Source organism: Scyliorhinus torazame, chromosome 3, assembly GCF_047496885.1.
Source record: "Scyliorhinus torazame isolate Kashiwa2021f chromosome 3, sScyTor2.1, whole genome shotgun sequence".
In the NCBI taxonomy this organism is placed as follows: Eukaryota; Metazoa; Chordata; class Chondrichthyes; order Carcharhiniformes; family Scyliorhinidae; genus Scyliorhinus; species Scyliorhinus torazame.
Window position 1 is genome coordinate 252,110,032 of NC_092709.1, and position 25,625 is coordinate 252,135,656.

Here is a 25,625-nt window from a genome sequence, read left to right on the forward strand (position 1 = left end):
GGTCTTTGTTCCCTTTTGGGAAGATCGCACCCTACAATTTACTTTTAGCACCGGTGTGCTGAACTCAGAGATCGGGCCGCCATTTTGAAAGGACTCCCCGATCTCTAAGTGAGCTTGTGTCCTCCACACCACCCACCCATGGAAAATGCCACCCCCCCACACACATGGGCACTGTCATAATATACACCAGTATATTATGGTGCAGACACACACACACACTCACACACTGATGGACATGTAGTGGGACCAATCAGCATACACAACACCGCAGCCAATCACCAGTGAGAGCACACGCACTATAAAGACAGGGGATAGGAGAGTTCCCGCTCTTTCTAGTATCAGCCAGCTCGGAGCAAAAGCTCACAGCCTGCATCACAGACATTCACCATGTGCTGAGTGCATCACCTGGTTAGGACTAGGCAAGGGTCAACAGTTAAAGCTGGTATTGCATTTACCCACAGTTCAAGTGTGTTAATATAGTTAACCTTCTAATAAAATAGAGTTGCAGCACTTCCAGTGTTGGTGACCTGTTTGTGATCTAGAACACCCAACACATCAGGCACTACTCCACCACGCTCCCCCAATTGAGGACACCCTGCTGTGCTGCTCCTGGGGGTCCCCCCTCTTCTGATCACCCCAAACCCCTTACAGCACCCCCTCCCTCCCTGGACTCCCACCTATCACCATCTGCAACCTCCCTGAGGGCCCTACTTACCTGTCCTGCATACCACCACCCTTCAACCACCCCACCCTCCTTTCATGGACTTGGCCCCCTCGCCTCCTGGCTCTTGGTGGTGCCACCCTGGCACCCTTGCACTGCCGCCCTGGCACCCATGCAGTGCTCTTGCCAGCTTGGCAGTGCCACCTGGGCACATTGGCAGTGCCAGGGTGGCAGTGCCAAGATGCCAGCTGGGATCTGCCAAGGTGCCCACCTTCCAGGAGGCCACCCTGCACTGGCCCTGACCACTCAGGTATCTCCGATGGTCCGGGAGACCCCCAGGTGCCGGTCCGCCTGGCCCACATTTGTGTGGACTAGTACTGAATGGCGCCCGGCTGCAGCCTTGCTGGGGGCGGGGGTGGATCCCGCGATGCCGGTAGATGCTGGGTAAATTCGCCAAAGTCGGTTTAAAACCAGCTTGGGAGCGCGCTGTTTGGTCACGCCCTTTGTGGGAGTGATTCAGATTCATACGCCTCGTGGGTCCTGCGAAGCGTGAAGACTGCTGGAAAGCCCGCGAGAGGACTCTCCCGGCAGTCACTGGCCGCACCGCGCTCAAGCGAGAGTGCAACACGGCTGGTGTACTGCGTCAGTTTTAAATTGTGCCGATGTGAGACAATGCCAATGCTACCAGTGAATTCCCAGAGCCGAAGATTGCAGCCTCAAACGGGCCTAATTTAAATATATTGATCTGGATCACTCCCAGCGAGGGTGTCATCCAGATCGCTTTGGGCATAGCGGGTCGGGTGCATCGCACACGGCTAACATCTGGCGCGAAACCCGTTTGAGGCCTCTCTCGCTATGCACCCGGCATAATGGGATCGGCGCCAGGTGCAACGCGGTGGGAAAATCACGCCCAAGGTAGTGGCTGAACGAATTGGAACATAAGAGAAATGTTGAGTAGGTTGATACATTAATACATACTCAAATGCCATTGGCCAGTGCATCAAATACAAATCTAGGTAGTCGAGCTGTAGGTCCTCCAGCGTCTTACGACAGGCCGGTTCCACATCATCTGGATAATGCTTGGTGTTCCAAAGTTTGGATGTAATGAAAACATCCTTCCGCTTGATCGACTGGAAAAGGACAATGAGATAACAATAAATCTGTTCGGCTGTATACATCTTCTTTGCATTTTTGCCAGGCATGGATCCACATACTGGGGAAACAACATGGCTAGAGACACCCTTATCGTGAATTTTATCAGAAACATGCAATAAATATGACACAAGGTCACATTGGCACCTGGGTGAACATATTTCATTGCATATTAGAGCAGCAGTTTGATTTAGCATTGTGCAGGTGCAAGGCTTGAGGCAATGGTTCAGTAGGACTGGAATCCATCAATGAGGAAGAAAAAAAACACTCCAAGATCAGGAATCTTTCTTCTTCACACAGCATCTTCAGTGGCAGTCAAAAAGAGAGGGGTCCTAATGATGGGGGGATGGTGGGGTGGAGTAGAAAGAGACTCAACCATCAGAACAGATTGGATAAATTGACAGTCACTAAACTGATTAATATTTAACAGGGATTACTCAAAGTAGTGGCTTTATAAATATTTTGAAATTAATATCTGCTTCAGGCCCAAAGTGCAGCTATGGAAAGAACTTTAAAAAAATATAAATTTAGAGAACCCAATCATTTTTTTTCCAATTAAGGGTCAATTTAGCGTGGTCAATCCATCTACCCTGTACATCTTTTGGGTTGCAGGGTGAGACCCACGCAGACACGAGGAGAATGTGCAAACTCCGCACAGACAGTGACCTGGGACCGGGATCGAGCCTGGGCCCTCAGTGCTGTGAGGCAGCAGTGCTAACCACTGCCCCATCGTGCCACTTTCAGCTATGGGTTTTGTTTGGAAAGGATGAATTCTGCTGTCTATCCCAATCCCTCCATATTTTGTTCACTTGTTCTGTTATTTGCAGACTCCCATTTGGCACTCTAAGAAAAGAAATGCACAGTTTTGTTTTTGTCCTCACTTCTAAATTTTAAACAGAAACTTAACAGAAGGGCTGAGACTAAAATCATTGTTACGAGCTAAGCAAGATAAGTGAATCCTGATTGGCCGTGGAGAAAGCAACGAGGACCACAGGCTTCCCAAGTTCCTGGGTAATTCAAAAAAGGCACAAAGCCTTGAACATATTCCTTTTGTTTGCAGGGAACAGATCCCTGTGCATGAATGTATGTCGCTTTTAGCAAGCATAAATGAGCCATGTTACAAACTCGATTGATTACTTTAAATTGGTTGTTACTGTAAGTATTAATACGTTCAGGGTTCTTCAGCAAGTGCTGCCCAGGAGCGGAATCACAATTATCAATAAACATTTTGTTTTGGCTTCCACAAGCCTGGGCTGATTGAATCGTTTGAACTCTGCCTATTATGTACCACTGAAAGAACATGCTGTTTGATTAAATCAGCCAATTGCTGGGATGTACAGTTTATATAAGTGTATTTGCATTGGCATTGAAATTCATATAATTGTTACCCAACTGTGTAGGCAAAATATTTTTTTGGACTGACAGCAGCATCCTGTTAGTGGAAAATACCACTTGTGTAGCCACTGCACGGTAGCAGCATGACATGACTTCCTTAACTTGGCTATTCAAATCTTTGAGGTACATTACCTTTTTGGGTTTTTGGACCAGGCTATTTGCAGGTACAAAAATGGTAATCTGTGGCACAATTTGTGAGTTTGCGTGGTACAGAGAGAACAATGATGTAATCAAGACGGCGATCAGGATGGCTTTGCTGTGCACTATTTCTGCATCAAGTTTGCAAGGTGAGCAAATGGCTAGGACCCTATTTACAAGATGGCTGAAAAGGCCAATCTTATATTGACTGTTGAGGACAGGTTTGCGGTAGACAGTGGTGGTGGAACCCATTAGCGGATTTCTCAACGAGCACATCGGGGAAAGTGAGCACATTGAACTGCTCCATCTCAAAGGTGATTCTGAGCGTGGGGTAGAGCGTATTAAGATATGTAAAGTTGTTCAAAAATTCATCTGTTAATAAATAGATCCCTGGTACTGGAGAGCGCTTAACAGATAGATTCTATTGGAAGTTGGTTCAGAATGTTGTTATGGGACTTGTCAACACTGAACAGTGGGAACTGTGGCATCGACCAGTGTCAAAGCCTCATGAAATTATTCAGATCAGGAATGTGGAGATGGGCTGGGCTTCATCCCATTCTGAACAAGATCTAGGCCAGTATCATGGCTGAGAGCACAGAGACAATGGTGTTGTTTCACACTAAAGTGCATAGTGTCAAAGTTACTGACATCTGGCATTGGGAGTGGAGATTTGTTTTTGCTCAGCTAGGTTTGCACCTGTACATAATTTGGTTCCAGCTCATAAAGGAAAGGCAGCATTGCATTTCTAAAGGTGCAGCACCTTTTTACAGCAGTGTTTTTACATTGTGGCAGACAGATATCATTCAGACAAGAGTAGATACCACATGTGTCTACTGATCTGAGCAGTGATCCAGGCTGTGTAATGATTGGGCATTGACTAGTGCATTGATCAACTGATTTGTGCATTGTGACAGTAAACTCTAATGCACTGAACAGTACCATATAAACCTAAAGGGGATTGACATTTTTTTAACAGTGACAAGAATTAAAAGGACTAATTGCTGAAAATAAATCATTTTTGAATTGCACTGAACTGCAAGGAGTGGGAGAATGTTCATTCAAACTATGGAAAATGAACAGTCACTCCAATGCACACTCAGTACTTTAAACTGCATGGCAATATGAGTACCACGAGAGCTGACGCTGTCCAACGTCATTGCATACCGAAGTCAAAACAGTCATGGGCGCATTGCCTGCCGTGCCAGATGGTTTCTCTAGAAGTGGATCCAGACCTGGCTCATACCAGCAGTGTATGGAGCATGCTATCTGAAGGATACAGTTACATTATTTCCTAATCGCAGTTTTATATTTCCTGTACCACAGGGAGATATTTTCTTCTTATAGTATCTGTGTTCAAAACATTCAACATTACATTCAAAACAAATGTTAAAATATAGAGGAACTATGAACAAAATAGTGAAACCTGCCTTTTAATGACAGCCTCTTAAAAAATTTGAAATAGTTGTTTTATAAATGTGGCATTGGAATTCAGGTTCAAGTTTAAGGCTGATGTCAAATCGTAATATAGACAGGGGGTGGGATTCTCCGTTTCTGAGATTAAATGTTGAAGCCGGGCAGGATTTGTGGGCTCCCACGACAGCAAAACTGGTGTTGCTCATGGACCGATTCAGCGGCTGTTGAAGGGCTAGCACCGGCGCCACATGGAACACAATCGATTCCAATGAGAAACAGTGCGGGATTCGCCGGGCCCGTGATTGACACTTAGGAGGCTGACAAGCTGTAGCCGCATATACACACTTCACTCCACCCACACACTATCCCAGTCAACAAGATGGCACTGTGTGTGCTGGAGTGTGCTCATACAGCTGATGGGTTGACCGGGGCCGGAAGTCGTCTGTGGACACCCATTCGACCTGTGGCCTTACGTTCATAGCTGCCTTGCAGGCCCCCGGGGGGCCTCCGATGTGGCCTGGCCTGCGATCGGGTCCCACCGATCGGCGGGCCGGCCTCTCTGGCTGGTGGCCTCCTTTCCTATGCGCTGGCCCCTCTAGCCCTGCGCCATGTTGTGTCAGGGCCGGTGCATTGAAGTTCGCGCCAGGATCAGCAGCTGGAGCGGCGTGAACCGCTCCAGTGCCGTGCTGGCCCTTGTAGGGGTCAGAAATTAGTCCTGGCAGCGGCCCGTTCATGCCATCGTAAAACGCGACGGCGTTTACGACGGTGTGGACACTCTGCTGCGGGATTAGAGAATCCCGCCCCATTTTCCTTTTGCAGAAGTAACGGTCTTCTGGCTAGTGTCCTCCTCATTAATAAGCTAAAAACTGGAAATGATGAGATTGTATGTGTGCCTTAATTTCACCGCACTGTGAGACAGCAGATCAAACCAGCACATTTATGCACAACCATGCTGCCCAAGGCATTTGTGTGACTTCACTGTACAAACCTTTCACACTATCGCTCCTAAGAATTACATTTTAAAAGGAAAAGTATAAGGCAATGACTGAAATGTTTAAAAAAAAACATGCAATCCTCCTTCATGCTGTGGTGAAAAAAGTCCCACAGCACGAGAAGCGGCCTGTTAAGAGGGTTTGAAACAGGAAAAACACAATTTCTAAAAGTATTCAGCACCAAAGTAAAAAGCTAAAACAGAATCTTCAAGCTTGATGTCCACTTCTGGCTTTTGGCAACCACCAGATAAACCTGGCTGCTTCTTACTCTAATGGGTGCACCTACATCTCGGGGACTAGAGCGGTTTGAGAAGGCAGTTTCTGAATGGCAACTGGGGATGGCCAATAAATGCTGACCTAGCCAGCAACACCCACTTGCCGTGAATTTAAAAAAAATTCAGCTGGAGAGATGAGCCACATGCAGCAAGGGAAGGACATACAAGGTTCCCCATGAAAGAGCTATTTAAATAAAACTTGTACGCAGTGGCCTTTGATTATGGTTAGTATTGCATTTAAAGATTTTTGGGTAATAATTCAGAACCTAGGCTTCTTGCCCAATTTCCACTTCTAGTTACTGACAAATTTGCCTGAAAATGGAGATAAGCCATGAGAGAAATCTAAGCTGGAGGCTATTTGACCATGGACACCATGACAGCCAAGCTCAAATAAATCCTCAACTAACACCCAGCAGGAGCAGATGATTAAGAGTTAAAACCCTGGCTATAATGCCCCTTCCCAATTTCACGGAGGCAAAATATAGAATTTCAGCTGGCATTGCTTCTAGATGGGCAAAGTTTAAAATGGCATCTGGCATGCATGGTTATCACCACACCAGCTACATGTACTTGTTAAAATGAATATGCTGTTGTTATGTTGAATATTGTGGTATAGTGCACCGTACAATATACAGAATAAATATTATCTTTTAATCCTACGTTTAATATTTACAGGAGAAATGGCATAAAGGTGATGTAAAAAATCTAGACTATTTCTAATGAAGTGATTTATTGCTGAACGCATGATTATTGTTGATTACCAATATGTCATAAAGTAAATATATTTTACCATCAGGATTTCTTTCTACAAATAGCTAATTGACACGCCCAATGATCTGGTCAGATGCATCCATTTAGTGAAGATAATAGGTGAATAAGGTCCAAGGTCAAGGGCCATTACTACAGTAGAAAACTCATTTTATTCTTTAGTATTGTCAAAAGGCCCAAATCAGTCCCACCGTGATACAGATAGAATCACAGAATTGTTACGGCGCACAAGGAGGTTACCCGGTGCATTTTGTCACGTGTACCGAGGTACAGTAAAAAGAACTTTTCTGCGAGCAGCTCAACAGATCATTAAGTACATGAAAAGAAAAGGAAATAAAAGAAAATACATAATAGGGCAACACAAGGTACACAATGTAACTAGATAATACCAGCATCGGGTGAAGCATACAGGGATGTAGTGATAATGAGGTCAGTCCATAAGAGGGTTGTTTAAGAGTCTGGTAACAGTGGGGAAGAAGCTGTTTTTGAGTCTGTTCGTGCGTGTTCTCAGACTTTTGTATCTCCTGCCCGATGGAAGAAGTTGGAAGAGTGAGTAAGCCGGGTGAGAGGGGTCTTTGATTATGCTGCCCACTTTCCCCAGGCAGCGGGAGGTGCAGATGGAGTCAATGGATGGGAGGCAGGTTTGTGTGATGGACTGGGCTGTGTTGACGACTCTCTGAAGTTTCTTGCGGTCTTGGGCCGAGCAGTTGCCATACCAGGCTGTGATGCAGCCCAATAGGATGTTTTCTATGGTGCATCTGTAAACGTTGGTAAGAGTTAATGTGGATATATTGAATTTCCTTAGTTTCCTGAGGAAGTATAGGCGCTGTTGTGCTTTCTTGGTTGTAGCGTCGATGTGGGTGGACCAGGACAGGTTTTTGGAGATGTGTACCCCTAGGATTTTCCCGTTGATGCTGACAGGTGTGTGTACAGTACTTTGTTTCCTGAAGTCAATGACCAGCTCTTTATTTTTTCTGGCATTGAGGGATAGATTGTTGTCGCTGCACCACTCCATTTGGTTCTCTATCTCCCTCCTGTATTCTGACTCGTCGTTATTCAAGATCCGGCCCACTATGGTCATATCGTCAGCAAACTTGTAGATGGAGTTGGAACCAAATTTTGCCACGCAGTCGTGTGTGTACAGGGAGTAGAGTAGGGGGCTATGTACGCAGCCTTATGGGGCCCCGGTTTTAAGTACTATTCTGGAGGAGGTGTTGTTGTTTATTCTTACTGATTGTGGTCTGTGGGTTAGAAAGTTGAGGATTCAGTTGCAGAGTGATGAGCCAAGTCCAGGGATCCCGTCCGGACCCGTCGCCTTCCGAGGGTTCATTTTCAGGAAGGCCGATCTGACTTCGGAAGCTGGGATGGTGGGTATGGGAGTGTTATGGGCTGCTGGGGACCTCAACAGCGGATCGTTGGTTTCCTGCTAGAACCGAGCATAGAATGCATTGAGTTCATCGGGGAGGGGTGAGCTGCTGTTGGGGATATTGCTCTGCTTCACTTTGTAGCCCGTTATGTTGTTTAGGCCTTGCCACAAGAGTCTGTAACGCTAGTCTGTGACTCTAGCTTGGTCTGATATTCTCTCTTGGCATCTCAGATGGCTTTGCGGAGGTCGTACCTGGATTTCTTGCATAGGTCAGAGTCGCCTGACTTGAACGCCTCAGACCTGTCCTTCAGTAGGGAGTCAATCTCATGATTGAGCCATGGTTTCTGGTTGGGGAACGTATGTACTGCTTTCTTTGGCACGCAGTTGTCCACACATTTGCTGATGAAGTCTGTGATGGTGGTGGCATACTCATTTAAGTTGGTCGCTGAGTTCTTAAATATGGACCAGTCCACTGTCTCCAAGTAGTCATATAGGAGCTCTTCTGTTTCCTCGGACCAGCATACACACCCAAGTCCCAGTTTTATCAGGTAGGGGATTGATAATGAAAAGTGCTTTTATATTTGGCATTTTTACAGTTCTTTTCCTAAGAGAGTGACACCTGTACCCTGGGGGAATCCTGTGTTTACATTGTAAAATGGACTATTTCATCCAGCAATAGAATCATAGGTCCAGAAAAATCTGAGTGTACAGACCAGCTGACAGGATAAGGGAGAGAGTTTGAGCAATGTTATCCTAGGGAAACAATGCAAAGTTTACTCTTGGGTGACCAGAACTCCTGAACCAATGAGTATCAAAGCATGAAACTCTATTTCTTTCATTTTGGGAATGTCAATCAGCTTGAAGCACGAAGAGAGTTAAACGGAGAGAAGGTATATGGAGATCAAGAATCTTGAATATCATCCTCTGGATCTGCTTTTATAACAATAGATAAACTTCGGGACTAAGTGTAGCTTCATAAAACCTGTTAGAGATTAGATAAGCCACAAAGAAGTTTTATAACTTGTCAAGCTATACTGATTAGATCTGAAACAAATCATGATTTTTGTACCAAATCTCTTAATTTTTAAAAGTTTGCCCCTGATTTATGAGATGGTGGGGTTTGCATTACTATTAATATTTCTTCAAAAATACTACAAACGCTCCTGCTTCCTTACTTTGCTGGCGTGTAATTTTTCACAGAGAGCTTCTCCAATTTCATGTTCATTACTGTAGCCAAAAGCACAGTCTATATGCCGGTATCCTATTTCAAGGGCACAGCTGACTGCTGATTTCACCTGCAGAAATCAAAGTAACACAGTTTCAAACGTGAGCAAAGTACATTATCTATACTTCCAAATAGGTGTATTGTAACATATTTTTCTGCAAAATATTTAGGATCTTTCAACTGAACAAGTATAAAAGGAAATAAACCACTAATATGGAAAATATAATCGTTCAATGCAGTGAAATATAACAAATAATCGACCGATAAGTGCAACAAATTTAAGGTTCCTACCTGGCCAACTGAACTCTTCCATGTTCCCAATCCAACTAATGGCATTTTGTGCCCTGTGGCAAGTGTAACATATTCACAACTCATTTTTAATACCTCGTGCAGAGTTGTGAATTATTATAGAAATGCAACCTGTGTAAAGCCACAAAAACACATCTGTAAATACAGATTGATGTGAAACTCTTGGCAAACATATAATGAGCAAAGCCAGATAGAGTATGGCTTTGAGAGATATCTAAACAGATTTTGTCAACAGCAAAACCCACCTTCACCTACCCCCAACCCTGCCTGCTCCTTTCTTCCTCAGTAGGAAGATATAAAAAAACTATTTTCGCTTCCATGGGTTCAAACAGAATCACTTCACAACGCAACACTTGTCACACCAAGTTAATGGTCTTCCTTCAAATGTTCTCAATCATAGAATTTACAGTGCAGAAGGAGGCCATTCGGCCCATCGAGTCTGCACCGGCTCTTGGAAAGAGCACCCCACTCAAGGGCCACACCTCCACCCTATCCCCATAACCCAGTAACCCCACCCAACACTAAGGGCAATTTTGGACACTATGGGCAATTTAGCATGGCCAATCCACCTAACCCGCACATCTTTGGACTGTGGGAGGAAACCGGAGCACCCGGAGGAAACCCACGCACACACGGGGAGGATGTGCAGACTCCGCACAGACAGTGACCCAAGCCGGAATCGAACCTGGGACCCTGGAGCTGTGAAGCATTTGTGCTATCCACAATGCTACCGTGCTGCCCCTAATTACAAAGGACAAGTTCTCACACTCTCAGCAGACAAGCTGTGCTTGAAGGTAGTGCAGATCAGAGAGGGTTACAGCTTTGCAGTTCTGATTGTCTGACTGCTGTCCTTTGACTGCAGTTCCCAGCTAGAAGAGCTAGAGTGGCTGAATTTATCCAATAAATTAATAGCAGTAATTTAATGTGCTCTGCTATAGATTTGACAAAAAGTAGATCCACAATTGCAAATCTCCACAGTGAGTTATTGAATGCAAAACAGTGAATTAAGGACAAGTACTAACCGGAGATGAAGCGTCTCACAGAATAAGAGAGGTAGAAGAAAAGGGGGGCTAGTTATCCCAGACCATTCTTCATAAGTTTATAAGATATAAGAGCAGAATTAAGCCATTTGGCCCAACATGTCTGCTTCCCCATTCGATCCTGCCCATTCTCCATAACCCTTCAACCCATTACCAATTAAAAATCTGTCTAACTCCTCCTTAAATGTAGCCATGATGTGGAGATGCCGGCGTTGGACTGGGGTGAGCACAGTACGAAGTCTTACAACACCAGGTTAAAGTCCAACAGGTTTGTTTCGATATCACTAGCTTTCGGAGCGCTGCTCCTTCCTCAGGTGAATTCACCTGAGGAAGGAGCAGCGCTCCGAAAGCTAGTGACATCGAAACAAACCTGTTGGACTTTAACCTGGTGTTGTAAGACTTCGTACTGTCCTTAAATGTACTCACTGTCCCAGCAACCACCGCATTCTGGGGTAGCAAATTCCACAGGTTCACAACCCTTTGGGAGAAGTTGTTTCTCCTCAATCTCTATTAAATTTGCTACCTCATCCTAAGATTATGTCGTTCTAGAATGCCCCACAAGAGGAGGCATCCACGCCACGTCTACTTTATCCATACCGTTTGTCATCTTGTACACCTCAATTTGATCTCCCCTTTTGTGTTAGTCATTTTTACAACACTATTGGCAGAGATGTGGAAACGGCCATCTTTCTGCTTTTCAAGCTGAGGATCGATTCTCGACATGTGTGATGAGAGACAGGACATAAGGGTGGGGGAAAGGGAGGAAAGAAGAAACTAAACAGCAAGAGAAAATAAAAGTGAGAAAAAAGGCGAGGATATGAAAACATAAACACATATAACTTCTTCTTCATTCATTTGCGGGATGTGGCTGCCATTTACTGTCATCCCTAATTAGTGCAAGAGCTGGTGGTTGATATTGTCCTTGAACAGAATAGTTTATTCAGGCAGTTAAGAATCAATCAACATTTGTGGAATGAACAACGTAGAACTGGAGTCCGATATAGGGCAGATTGCAGTCAGAAAGACCAGTGGGTTTCTTTCTGTAAAGGACATTAATGAATCAGTTGTGTTGATCTGCGCAAAATGGCTGTTATGCTTGCCAACTCAATAGTTAAAAAGAATACTTATTTGTCTTTTCACCTCCTCTCATACTGTAAGTACACATCCCTATTTGTTGCTACCGATATTTACTGATCAATATTCTGGTGAAACTCGGAATATAATGTTGAATTGCATTTTTTGGGAACAGAAGGTCTAGTTTCCATGGTGATCTTTGCTGTTTTGTGGTGTTTAATCCAATCTGTACTATGGAACCATGATGCATGCATTTTTACACTTGGTTAAAGAGTGATTTTGAGTCACCAATGAGATTTTTTGTGGATGATTAAAGTTATAGATTCACATCAAGATATCTCAAAAGTCAGGCAGCACGGTGGCACAGTGGTTAGCACTGATGCCTAAGGCGCTGAGGACCCGGGTTCGAATCCCTCCCCTGGGTCACTGTCTGTGTGGAGTTTGCGCATTCTCCCCGTGTCTGCGTGGGTTTCACCCCCACAATCCAAAGATGTGCAGGGTAAGTGGATTAGCCACTCTAAATTGTCCCTCAATTGGAATAAAATTAATTGTGTACTCTAAATTTTAAAAAAGGGTGGGATTCTGCAGGAATCGGCGAGGCGGGCAACTCAGGTGCGAAGGAGTGGCATGAACCACTCTGCACCTTCAGGTGCTAGGCCGGCACCAGAGTGGTTTGTGCCGCGCCGACCGGCGCGGAAGGGGCTTGGCGCCACGCCAACCGGCGCCGAAGGGCCTCCGCCAGCTGGCGCGAGTTGGCGCATGCGCAGGGGGGTTCATCTCCTCGTCGGCCATCGTGGAGGTCCACAGCAGCCGACGCAGAGGAATAGATTTCCCCCACGGCACAGGCCCGCCCGCGGATCGGTGGGCCCCGATCGTGGGCCAGGCCACCGTGGGCCCCCCCCCACCCCGGGGCCAGATCCCCCCGCGCCCCCCTGAAGGCCGCCCGCGGAGCCAGGTCCTGCCGGTAAGTACCTGTTGTAATTTACGCCAGCGAGACCGGCCGTAAACGTACGGCCACTCGAACAATCGCGGGTTGGAAAATCGGCAGGGGAGCCGCTGCCAGCAGCCGCCGACCGGCGTGGTGCGATTACCGTCCCCGCAAAGCCCCGGCGCCGAAGAATTCGGCAGCCGGTGGGGGCGGGATTCACGCCGCCCCCCGGCGATTCTCTGACCCGGCGGGGGGGTCGGAGAATCCCGCGCAAGATATCTCAAAAGTCATGAATTAACAAAAATGATACAGGATTATGAGATGAAAAGGCAGGTTTTCATTTATATAGATTATCATATCAAACATCTCAAAGCCTTTTACATAGAACTGATTCCCTTGAAATACAATGACTGTTAGCACTAACAACAATTTCCACTTGCACAGCACTTTTAACATAGTACATCATCCCAAGGCAACTGTCATGAACATTATCAAACTAAATTCGGCACTGAGTCACATAAAGAGATGTTAGGATAGACAGCCAAAAGAGGATATAACAAGTGGGGATGTGTGTGGAGAGGGGGGGGGGGGGGGGGGGGGGGGCGACGTTTAGCGAGGGAATTCCAGATTATGGCCGCTAACAGTGGAGTGAAGAAAAACAAGGCCAACAGTGGCTTGCTTTTCTTTAAATTGTGTCACAGGTCCTTGCACATCCGTTTGAATTACTGGAAGAAGCTGTGAGTGCTTCAGTTTATGTGACTCCTGAAAGAACAAACCTCTTAACTACACACTATCTGCATGGCCTCGGAGTGTCAGCCTGGATTACATGCTCATGCCCTGGAGCTGGCAATGCTCTCATATATACGGGCATTCTTGTTTCTCGCAGGAATTAGCTGACAAACGGCATAAAATGACAAACTCTGCAGGACTTTGTTCTGCCATTTGTCATGGTCGAGTTGATGGGTGCTGAGCAAAGATGTGAGCCAGCCAAGTTGGAAACTCATAAAATGACTGCTGAAAATTTCCCAAACCATGATTAATCTTGGTGGCCATTTCTCTTGTTTCCCAGATTGATGACTTTATGGTTTATGTTACATTTAACCAGAAAAGTTTGAGTATTTCCTCATTTTGACAGGAGATTGGGAAGATGGGGGGTACAGTCAACAACTGAATTATGAATAGGGAATGAGAAAGGTTAAACTTAGCAACCTGAAATGAATCAAAGTATCAGAAACATCATTTCATTTTTTTCTTCAATTTGTATGTAAATTATTTTCCTGCTTTGTTCTGATTTTATTGTGTTACTGACTTTCGCACACTTTGATTTGGGGAGAGGAATGGTATTGGGCAAGAGGAAATTCTGTTTTGTAAATATTTTGGATGACCTAAAGGTACTTGGAAAATGCAATGGCACATGCATTCAAACAGGTGTTTGCTGTCAACAAGTCACCAAGGCTTAAGGTTTCCTGTGTTTCAGCTGCTGGAAATGTTTTTGTGAAGCTGTTGGCAAAATTCCAATTAAGGCCACTAACTGGTAGAGTAGGATGCAATTAAAGAAACCTATGAACTAACCTCCTTGCGTGTAACTGACATACAAACAGCTTATTGTGAGCTATTGCTCAAAGGACAAAGCATTCCTGAAACCCTGCATGAACCTGTGATCTGTGCCTGTCTCAGCTTTTGCAGCTGTCATCATTTAGTTATAAAAGAAATGGAATGAATGAGAGAAATGCGTACGCAGGGAGCAAAGCCTCAGAACACATTGTCCCAGGGAGAGGATGTGCAGGGATAACTGTGGTAAACCACTGTTACTGTATTATATATTGTGGTAAACCACTGTTACTGTATTGTATATATTGTTTGTTGACTCTGCTGGCTCCGCCTGTGGCTCCTCCCCTCAGGCTCTGTATAAAGGTGGCCGACTTCTGCCCCTGCCCCAGTTTGGGATCAGTTGCCAGCAGGTTCTCATATCTTCATGTTTAATAACACGCAGCGGGGCAAGATCAAGAATGACAAGATCCTGAGGTGGAGGATTGAACTCTCCACCTACGATTACGATATCTTGTATCGACCTGGGGAGCTCAATGAGCCCCCAGATGCCCTATCCCGTGGTACATGTGCCAGCGCACAAGTAGACCGACATCGGGCCCCCCACAATGACTTCTGTCACCCGTTTTCTTCATTTCGTCAAGGCCCGCAACCTGCCTTACTCCATCGAGGAGGTCGGGGCCATGACCAGGGACTGCCAGGACTGTGCAGAGTGCAAACCACACTTCTATAGGCCAGACAGAGTGCACCTGGTAAAGGCTTCCCGCCCCTTTGAGCACCTTAGCATCGACTTCAAAGGGCCCCTCCCCTCCACTGACCGTAACGTGTACTTCCTCAACATTATTAACGAGTACTCACGTTTCCCTTTCGCCTACCCATGTCCTGACCTGACCTCTGCCACTGTCATCAAGGCCCTGCACAGTCTCTTCACCTTATTCTGTTTCCCCACCTACATCCATAGCGATTGGGGTTCCTCTTTCATGAGTGGCGAATTGCGTCAGTTCCTGCTTAGCAAGGGCATCGCCTCAAGCAGGACTACCAGCTACAACCCCCAGGGAAACGGACAGGTGGAGAGGGAGAACGCGACGGTCTAGAAGGCCGTCCTTCTGGCCCTACAGTCTAGAAGTCTCCCAGTCTCCTGCTGGCAGGCGGTCCTTCCCGATGCTCTCCACTCCATCCGGTCGCCGCTGTGCATTGCCACCATTAGACCCCTCACGAATGAATGTTTGTCTTCCCCAGGAAGCCCACCTCAGGGGTCTCGCTCCCGACCTGGCTGACAGTCCCAGGGCCCGTCCTCCTCCGGAAGCATGCGAGGAGTCATAAATCGGATCCCCTGATCGAAAGGATTCTTTTCCTCCATGCCAACCCACAATATGCCTACGTGGCACACCATGACGGGCGGCACCCGCAGGTTCCCCAGTGACCAACATCACCACTACCCCCGACTCTACACTGTCTCCCTCCACTGCTACTCGGCTACTTCGGAATTTGGCCCCCGCAGGCCCCCCAGCGCCCATCACCACCACCCCAGCCCCTACGCTGTCTTCCTCTCCACCGACTCAACTACTGGATGAAGAAGAAGACGACACGCTCCCGGACATGCAGATCTTGACACCAGTGCCCACACCACAACCGGGACTGAGGCGTTCACGGCGGAAGGTCAAAGCCCCCGACAGACTTGATCTTTAAGTCCACTTAACCCCGCCGGACTCTTTTTTTTAACAGGGGGTGAATGTGGTAAAACACTGTTACTTTATTATATATATTGTGGTAAACCACTGTTACTGTATTGTATATATTGTGGTAAACCAGTTACTGTCTTGTATATATTGTTTGTTGTCTCTGCTGGCTCCGCCTGTGGCTCCTCCCCTCAGGCTCTGTATAAAGGTGGCCGACCTCTGGCCCTGCCCCAGTTCGGGATCAGTTGCCAGCAGGTTCTCGTTTAGTTTATTAAAGCCACAGTTTCGTTCCACAACTCGTCTTTGTATAATTTATGGCACATCAATAACATTCCAATAGCAAACGCAGTGCCTGAGAAGGTTGAGGCTTTCTAAGGAGGTAAGCATTGAGAATTGTGAAATGATAACTGCTGATTTTAGAATCGCTTCAGTAACTGTGAGCACGATGCATATTATTGTCAATGTTACTCTGGTCTTTAATTTTTGCTATTGTCTTCAACCAGTTGGTGGGGCTCCAAGAGGAATAAACTAAAGGGCACCCATCTGTATAAGAGAGGCACCGAACTACTGTATTGGAAAGAAAGCATCCTCATACATTTTTCTTTATCAAGAAGCAGTTAGACAGGTGCCACATTTCTGATCTATTTCTGCCTTCCCAAGGGTCATCAATGCCTTAAACTGTTCACATAGCTTACCTCAGCTGGAAAGTATTCAATTCTAGCAATGTTTAGGTAACTGGTGATGAGGTAAAAGATCCTTCATGAATGCACAATCCATTGAAGGATGAATTCTTAACCATTTTTGTATGGCTATATTGAAACAATTGTGATAGACTGCAATACTTATTTGTGGGGCATGTGGATTACAGCTTCAGCAAAAATGCTGTAACATGGGTCTGTAATCAGCACAAACGAGTACTACAAACAGCCAGTCAAATGCCTGCGCACTTTGGTCTGTTAAAATAGAGTTTGATGCCTGAATTTATCACTGGCATCACTGGCAAGGGCAGCATTTATTGCCCATCCCTAATTGTCTTGTGAAGATGATGGTGAACCACCTTAATAACTGGTGGCTTGCCAAGACATTTCAGAGGACAACTCAGGGGCAACCACATTGCTGAGGATTTAGAGTCACATTTGCCCACGGTTATAAGGATGGCGGATTTCCTTCTCTAAATGACTGTATTGAAATGTTTTATTATGTCAATCTGGTATTTAAGTGTGTACCATTACTGATACTGGAGTTTTATTCCAGATTTATCTAATTCATTAAATTTAACTCCCCCGGTGCCATAGTGTGATTTGAACTCATGTCTCAGGATCATTAGTCCAGGCCAACATATATGCTATGTTCCTTTGCAGTGCATGGACGATTTAAGGCAGAAGGCTTTAAAGATTTTTTTGATGCACCCATGGTAATTTAAAGAGACCAACCTGTGCACAGCTTGCACAGCTTAAAAGGAACAATAGTCCAGACCTCTGGATTAATCATCCAGTAATATAATTATTATGCCCGGTGAATCAGTCAGAATGCATCTTACAACTTTAATTTGTAAGGCACCTTTAACACAAGCAAAGGTCCGCAAGGACCTCTTGCAGAATGAAATACCACATTATAATTTGAGACAAGACTATAACAATATGTTGCACTATTTATAACATGGTTATCCAGAGAGACATCAAGCACATAGAATCATAGAATTTGCAGTGCGGAAGGAGGCCATTTGGCCATCGGGTATACACCGGCCCTTGGAAAGAGCACCCGACTTAAGCCCATACCTCCACCCTATCCCTGAAATGGTGGCACGGTAGCACAGTGGTTAGCACTGCTGCTTCACAGCACCAGGGTTCCAGGTGTGATTCCCGGCTTGGGTCACTGTCTGTGCGGAGCTTGCACGTTCTCTCCGTGTGTGTGTGGGTTGCTTCCGGGTGCTCCGGTTTCCTCCCACAAGTCCCAAAAGGCGTGCTGTTAGGTGAATTGGACATTCTGAATTCTCCCTCTGTGTACCCGAACAGGCGCTGGAATGTGGCGACTAGGGGCTTTTCATGGTAACTTCATTGCAGTGTTAATGTAAGCCTACTTGTGACAATAAAGATTATTGAAAAAAAATTATTAGTAACTCAGTAACCCTACCTAACCTTTTGGAGACTAAGGGGCAATTTAGCATGGCCAATCCACCTTACCTGCATACCTTTGGACTGTGGGAGGAAACCCACACAGACACGGGGAGAAAGTGCAAACTCCACACCCGAGGCCGGAATTGAACCCGGGTCCCTGGAGCTGTGAGGCATCAGTGCTAACCACTTGCCACTGTGCCGCCCATACAAGAAAGATTGAATACTCTGTGGGTCACTAATTTTTTTTAATTTAAAAGAAAAAGCATTTTTTTTATTCTCCTCCTTTTCACATTTTCTCCCGCATTTACACCCATCAACAATAAACAATAATCAGCAAGATATGTCAATCCCCATAATAACAACGATCCCATCCGCCCACCAACCTTCAAACCTCAGCCCACATGTTTACATAAACAAACGACAAAAAGGAATCAGGGATTACCCGTAGTCACCCTTAATCTACACAGCTCCCCACCCCACCCCCCACCCACCCCCCCAACCAACGCCGTCCAGCCTCTGAGAGAGTACCGTACATGATACCCCAGAGTTGTACCCCCCCCCCCCTCCCAAGTCTCCAGCTCCTCCCGTCCACTGCCTCTTGTAAAACTCCTCCTCCCAACCTCGGTTCCTTCCCCCCAACTTTCCACCCCGGCTAGACCACTCGGACCCTGTTCTGCCAGGCTCCGATGGCCGCAGCCCCTCCCCCCACCTCACTCCCGTTCACTGGCCGGCTTAAACCAGCCAGCGTGGAGGCCCCCGCCCGGGTCCCTTTCCCCCTTGCCCGGCCTTAGGAAAGCCCAAAGATCCCCTTTTAGCACACAAACCCCGCATATCCACCTACACCCCAAAGAGCCCCCATTTCGAGTGAAAATCCCGTCCCTTCCCTTGTCCAAATATATACGACATTGGCTCCTTTAGCCTCTACACCCGCGCGCAGTGATACAAAAAAGAAGAAAATACAGTCATGAGGTTACATCGGCACAAGGCCATTCCTCAATTTGTCAGTTCTGCCACAGTCCTTCTGCCTTCGCAAACTCCTCCGCTGCTTCCGCCGTTCCAAAATAAAAGTCCCTGAGTTTATAAGTCACCCTCAGCTTCGCTGGATATACAATGCCGCACTGCACCTTGCTAATGTACAGTGCCCTCTTCACCCGGTTGAAGGCAGCCCGCCTCCTCGCCAGCTCCACCGTAAAGTCCTGGTATACACGTATACCAGCTCCAGCCCACTGCACCACCCGCTTCTGCTTGGCCCAGCTCAGGACCTTCTCCTTCACGCTGTACCTGCGGAAGCACAGAGTCACTGCCCTTGGCGGCTCACTCGCCTTTGGTACAGGCCTCCACGACCGATGAGCCCGATCCAGTTCATATCGGGAGGGATCCTCCTCCTCCCCTAATAGTTTTGCCAGCATCGCGGCAAAATACTCAGTCGGCTTCGGTCCTTCAACTCCTTCGGGCTACCCCACAATCCTGAAATTCTGTCGCCTGGATCTGTTTTCCAGGTCTTCCATTTTTCCTCGCAGATCCTTGTTAGTGTCCATCACCTTCCGCATCTCCTTCCCCATCGAGGCAAGTTGATCACCGTGCTGCAATAACGTCTCCTCCACTTCCTTCAGCGCCTCCCCTTGCTCTCGCACCTCCGCCACTGCACTCGCCACCGCCGTCATCACCGGGGAAACCGCCTCCTCCACCAGCGCACTCAAAACCTCCCTCATCTCCTTCCTCACCGTCTCCATGCATTTCGCAATCTGCGCCAACTGCTTTTCGAATTCCGCAGCCATTACCTTAGTTATAAGCACTGCGGCCTCCCCTGGTGCTCCAGCCTCCATTTTCTTTGCTGACCCCTCGGTCTTTCCACTCCCCAACGGACTTTCAGCCGCTTTTTTCACGGCCATTTTTTTGCTGTTTTTTGACAACCTTCTTCTCTGTGCGCTGTCTCCCGACTTTTACTGCCGTCGCTGGCCCTAGGACGGGGCGTTACTCCCCGACAATGCCGTTCCCGAACGGGAGCCCTCCAACGCGCGGCTGCCTCCCGCCCGCCGTCACCGGAAGTCCCCGGGTCACTAATTTTTAAATGCATTTAATTTTTGTTAAATCTTGAGTCTGCTCCTCATCGTTTCCCAATAAGTCTCAAGGGAAATTAGGGATGGGCAATAAATGTTCATCTAGCCTGCAACGCCCACATCCCATGAAAGCATATTAAAAGTCTAGTTGGAAAAAACTCCTTTAACATTCAGTTCTTTATACATTTCTAACAACCGACACCAATATCAATATTTATAATGCTGTGATTATATCTGTTCTGCATTTTGGTAACTTGAATATTCGAGTACAGGTACTTACTTATTGTTGGAGAAAACGTTGAGGTGGGTGGTGGATAGCTGTCCGGAGTACACAACCGCCAGTGCTTTGTGCTGATTATCTGCTTCTCCTCAAAGACTTTATACTTTAGTAAATAATTGATGGCCGTTAATTAAACCTGTTATTTGTGATAGTAGCAGAATTAGTAAAATGGTTGGAGTTTAAACCTAACTGTCCTTCGTAACACTTGCACAACCCGGCCAGCTGGTTTACGGGAGTCACTATGGTGAGAGAGGACACTGCCTGCCCAGATTCTCTGCTGGAAATGGCATTGTGCCAAATGGCAAGTTCTGACAATTTTCAAGAAATACTAGATTTTAACATCTACATTTGATTGTAGTTGCGACTGCGGGTCAGTTAAATAAAAATTTCCCTTTCAATCTTGCTTCCTATAACCTTGAGTTCTCTGTGCTGTGAGAGATACCAATGTCAATGTGTCAAAGGGTCAGACTGCCCATTGTCACTACAATCACCATAAATGTTTCAATGGTTTATTTAGGTGTATTGCAGATATCTCAGATCTGGAGGCTACAGATGCAAATGGTGGAGCAACCAGGTCACCGTTGTTGTGTATAAAAGCCAGACATGTCACAGAGTCATACGGCACAGAAAGAGGCCATTCAGCCCATCGTATCTGTGCCGGCCACCAAACACCTCTCTCCTTTAAACCCATTTTCCAGCACTTTGTCCATAGTTTTGTGTGCTATGGCATTTCAAGTGCTTATCTAAATGCTTCTTAAATGTTGTGAGGGTTCCCGCCTCTATCATCCTTTCAGGCAGCGAGTTCCAGATTCCCAACACTCTCTGGGTGAAAAAGATTTTCCTCAAATCCCCTCTAAATCTCCTCCTCCTTACCTTAAATCTATGCCCCCTGGTTATGTATCTTTACATCATCCATTTGTTGGCTGCCCAATCCAATTGCCTATCCTGAACTCAAGTAACTGGTTCTTATGGTAGGAACAAGTCATACAAGATGCTTACTGACAGTCCCAAATTCAGCCAATTAAATATACTCGGAAGGTGTCCCTGCCAATTCAACATTTTTTACATGTTTTACTGCACTGTGTCGAGGCGAGCATGCAAAAGTTTCTAAACCCTACTTGAGCCACATTAACCCCGTAACCCAGTAACCCTACCTAACCTTTTTGGACACTAAGGGCAATTTATCATGGTCAATCCACCTAACCTGCACATCTTTAGACTGTGGGAGGAAACCGGAGCACCCGGAGGAAACCCACGCAGACACGGGGAGAACGTGCAGACTCCGCACATACAGTGACCCAAGCCAGGAATCGAACCTGGGACTCTTGAGCTGTGAAGCAACTGTGCTAACCACTGTGCTACAGTGCCGCCCACATGTGTTGTGGTTGTGGAATGGCGAGCTATTTGAAAAGATAAGCCGGAGTGGCTGTTTGGTAGGAAGGGAGGCTGCAGTTACAATAGACACAGTGCAACATTAAAATAACATATCTATCAGGCTGTTCTCATGCTTCGAGTGCTTTCGGTAGGCCTGAACAAGGGAAATAATCAATTGTGGAGCTGCCTCAACTTCTACTTCAACATAAAATAATTTGCAGGGTATCTTCTGAAATCAGAAAAGAAAAAAACATGCATTTCAAAAACACTCAAAGGGTTAAAGCTGAAGTTAGCAAATTTATTCCATTGGGACCAGTGATCTGCAGCCAGGCAGGATAACATTCTCATTAATATTTGGATCTAGTTATGCAAAGTCTAGGATTCTTCCCAATTCCTGCATTCAGATTTTGCTGGCCTATCCGTGGTAACATTTCCGTTGAGTTCTGCAGTTTTGTGGAAGGAATCTGCCAGTGATAACTGTTCGGGGCGGTGTGGGGGGACGTGGAAGCAATGACTGTGCGGGCGGGGGGGGGGTTGGATTTGCTGGCGATGACTGTCCGGGGAGAGTCCCGAGACCTCTGAAATGTGGCCTGAGTGCCGCTCAGCTACAGCACTGGTTGAAGCGCCCTTTTAAAGATGGTGTCCCATTGTTTTTGAAGCTGATTCTCGGCTCTAAGAGTCCACGCCTTGCGTTAACTACTAGAACATAACAGCGCAGTACAGGCCCTTCGGCCCTCGATGTTGCGCCGACCTGTGAAACCACTCTAAAGCCCATCTACACTATTATAGCCTCACTCAGTTGTTTTTTCTAAGAGGCTCCAGATTCGGGATTCACTCAATGGCCGGGATTCTCCCTTTTGGGGACTAAGACCATAAGACCATAAGACATAGGAGCAGAATTAGACCATTCGGCCCATCGGGTCTGCTCCGTCATTCAATCATGGCTGATATTTTTCTCATCCCCATTCTCCTGCCTTCTCCCCATAACCCCTGATCCCCTTATTAATCAAGACTAAGTCCCCACGCCCGCCGGAAAATGGCGAGAATCACTCCGGACTTTTTTCTCGAAAGTCCGGGGTGATTCTCCGGCAGGGCCCTGGTTTGCGTCCCGCAGCTCTGGCTGCCGGCGGCGCCCTGCTGTTCAGACCGCGCGGCCCGACTTCAAGATCCAACCCCATGAGTGCCCAGGGAGGGAACAGACCACGGGACCCAGCCCAACCTGCCTCAGGAAGCCCTTGCCCATGACCCAGGACCCCAGAAACGGCGGAGACCGCGCACGAGGACCCGAACGCGCTGCAAGGTATTCCCGTGCCGGCTGAACGCCGGGACCCATCCGGATCGCAGACTCGCCTCCCTAGCAACCCCTCTACCTCACCCAGCACCCTGGACGCTGCCAGACACGACCCTGGATACGTAAACAGCGCCCTGGTCCCTGCCAGCGCCCTGGACCCCGCCAGACACAACCACCTATCTTCCACAAGAGCTGACATCTCCCATCAGATCCCAGGATCATCCAGCCACAGCCGCCGACCGAGGAAGCGAGGGAAACGCGGCTTTCTGCAGGTTAGACTGTAGCAACTCGGTTTCAAGACCCCTCTCCCCAGTATACTCCTGGCAAACGTCCAAGCGATCGGAAACAGTTGGATGAACTTAACGCCAGACTTACCTCTCAGAGGGAAGTAAGAGACTGCTGTGTGCTCTGTTTCACAGAGACATGGCTCACCCCCACCTCACCGGACTGTGCCATACAACCTGAAGGCTTCTCAATTCACCGGGCGGACCGCACCACGTCATCAGGCAAAGCGAAGGGTGGAGGGGTGTGCCTCCTCATCAACTCCGCCTGGTGCTTGGATGGGGCGACCCTGGCGACCTACTGCTCCCCGGACCTAGAATACCTGACTGTGAAATGCCGCCCATACTATCTTCCACGTGAGTTCACAGCCATTATCACAGCGGTCTACATCCCACCCCAGGCAGAAGTGAGGAAGACGCTGGACAAACTGTACAGTTATAAACAGCTACGAAACAGAACACCCGGAGGCCTTGTTCATCGTGGCCGGAGACTTCAACAAGGCCAACCTCAAGAGTGTACTGCCAAAATTCCACCAGCACATCTCCTGTCCCACCAGGGGCGACAACACTCTTGACCACTGCTACTCAAAAATCAAGGGCGCCTACCGTTCCATCCCCCAACCGCACTTTGGGAAATCAGACCATAAGACGGTGCTCCTTCTCCCAGCATACAAGCAGAAACTCAAGTGGGAGAATCCAGCTAAGAAGGTTGTGCAGTGCTGGTCCGAGGAGACAGAAGAGCTCTTACATGACTGATTAGATACAGTGGATTGGTCCATATTTAAGAACTCAGTGACCAACTTAAATGAGTATGCCACCACCGTCACAGACTTCATCAGCAAATGTGTGGACGACTGCATGCCAAAGAAAGCAATACGTACATTCCCCAACCGGAAACCATGGCTCAATCGCGAGATTGACTCCCTACTGAAGGACAGATCTGAGGCGTTCAAGATAGACGACCCTGACCTACACAAGAAATCCAGGTACGACCTCCGCAAAGCCATCCGAGATGCCAAGAGAGAATATCAAACCAAGCTAGAGTCACAGACAGACTCTCGGCAGTTGTGGCAAGGACTAAACAACATAATGGGCTACAAAGCGAAGCCAAGCAGTATCTCTGGCAGCAGCGCACCCCTCCCCGATGAACTCAATGCATTCTATGCTCGGTTTGAGCAGGTAACCAACAATCCGCTGGCGAGTGCCCAGCAGCCCATAATTCACCCATACCCACCATCACAGCTTCCGAAGTCAGATTGGCCTTCCTGAAAGTGAACCCTCGGAAGGCAACGGGCCCGGACGGGATCCCTGGTCATGCGCTCAGAGCCTGCGCGGACCAGCTGGCAGAGGTATTCGCGAACATCTTTAACCTGTCCCTACTCCACTCTGAGGTCCCCACCTGCTTCAAGAAGACCACCATCATACCGGTACCAAAGAGGAACCAGGCAACGTGCCTCAATGACTACCGTCCAGTGGCCCTGACTTCAGTCATAATGAAGTGCTTCGAGAGGTTGATCATGAAGTGCATCACCTCCACACTCCCAGAAACCTTGATCCACTGCAATTCGCATACCGCTGCAACCGGTCCACATCAGACGCTATTTCCCTGGCCCTACATTCATCCCTAGAGCATCTTGAAAACAAGGACTCCTTCATCAGCCTCCTATTTATTGACTACAGCTCCGCCTTCAACACCATAATCCCAGCCAAGCTCATATCAAAGCTCCAAAACCTAGGACTTGGCTCTCCACTCTGCAACTGGATCCTCGATTTTCTGACCAACAGACCACAATCAGTAAGAATGAACAACAATACCTCCTCCACAATAGTCCTCAATACCGGGGCCCCGCAAGGCTGCGTACTTAGCCCCTACTCTACTCCCTGTACACACACGACTGCATGGCAAAACTCGGTTCCAACTCCATCTACAAGTTTGCTGACGATACGACCATGGTGGGCCGGATCTCGAATAACGACGAGTCAGAATACAGGAGGGAGATAGAGAACCTAGTGGAGTGGTGCAGCGACAACAATCTCTCCCTCAATGCCAGCAAAACTAAAGAGCTGGCCATTGACTTCAGGAAGCAAAGTACTGTACACACCCCCGCCAGCATCAACGGGTCCGAGGTGGAGATGGTTAGCAGTTTCAAATTCTTAGGGGTGCACATCTCCAAAAATCTGTCCTGGTCCACCCATGTCGACGCTACCACCAAGAAAGCACAGCAGAGCCTATACGTCCTCAGGAAACTAAGGAAATTC

General features: G+C 47.3%; 1 protein-coding gene across 1 annotated transcript in view; it reads right to left on the minus strand.

Annotated features, from left to right (window-relative positions):
• Positions 1-20,558, minus strand: part of akr1a1a (aldo-keto reductase family 1, member A1a (aldehyde reductase)) — an 89,070-nt gene extending 68,512 nt beyond the window's left edge. The window contains exons 1-4 of the mRNA XM_072497124.1: positions 20,421-20,558; positions 9,677-9,805; positions 9,336-9,455; positions 1,640-1,791 (exon numbers count right to left, since the gene is read on the minus strand). Of these exons, the coding sequence (XP_072353225.1) occupies positions 1,640-1,791; positions 9,336-9,455; positions 9,677-9,760 (356 nt within the window). The 5' untranslated portion in view covers positions 9,761-9,805; positions 20,421-20,558. The remainder of the gene's footprint in view (positions 1-1,639; positions 1,792-9,335; positions 9,456-9,676; positions 9,806-20,420) is intronic.
• Between the last annotated feature and the right edge of the window lie 5,067 nt (positions 20,559-25,625).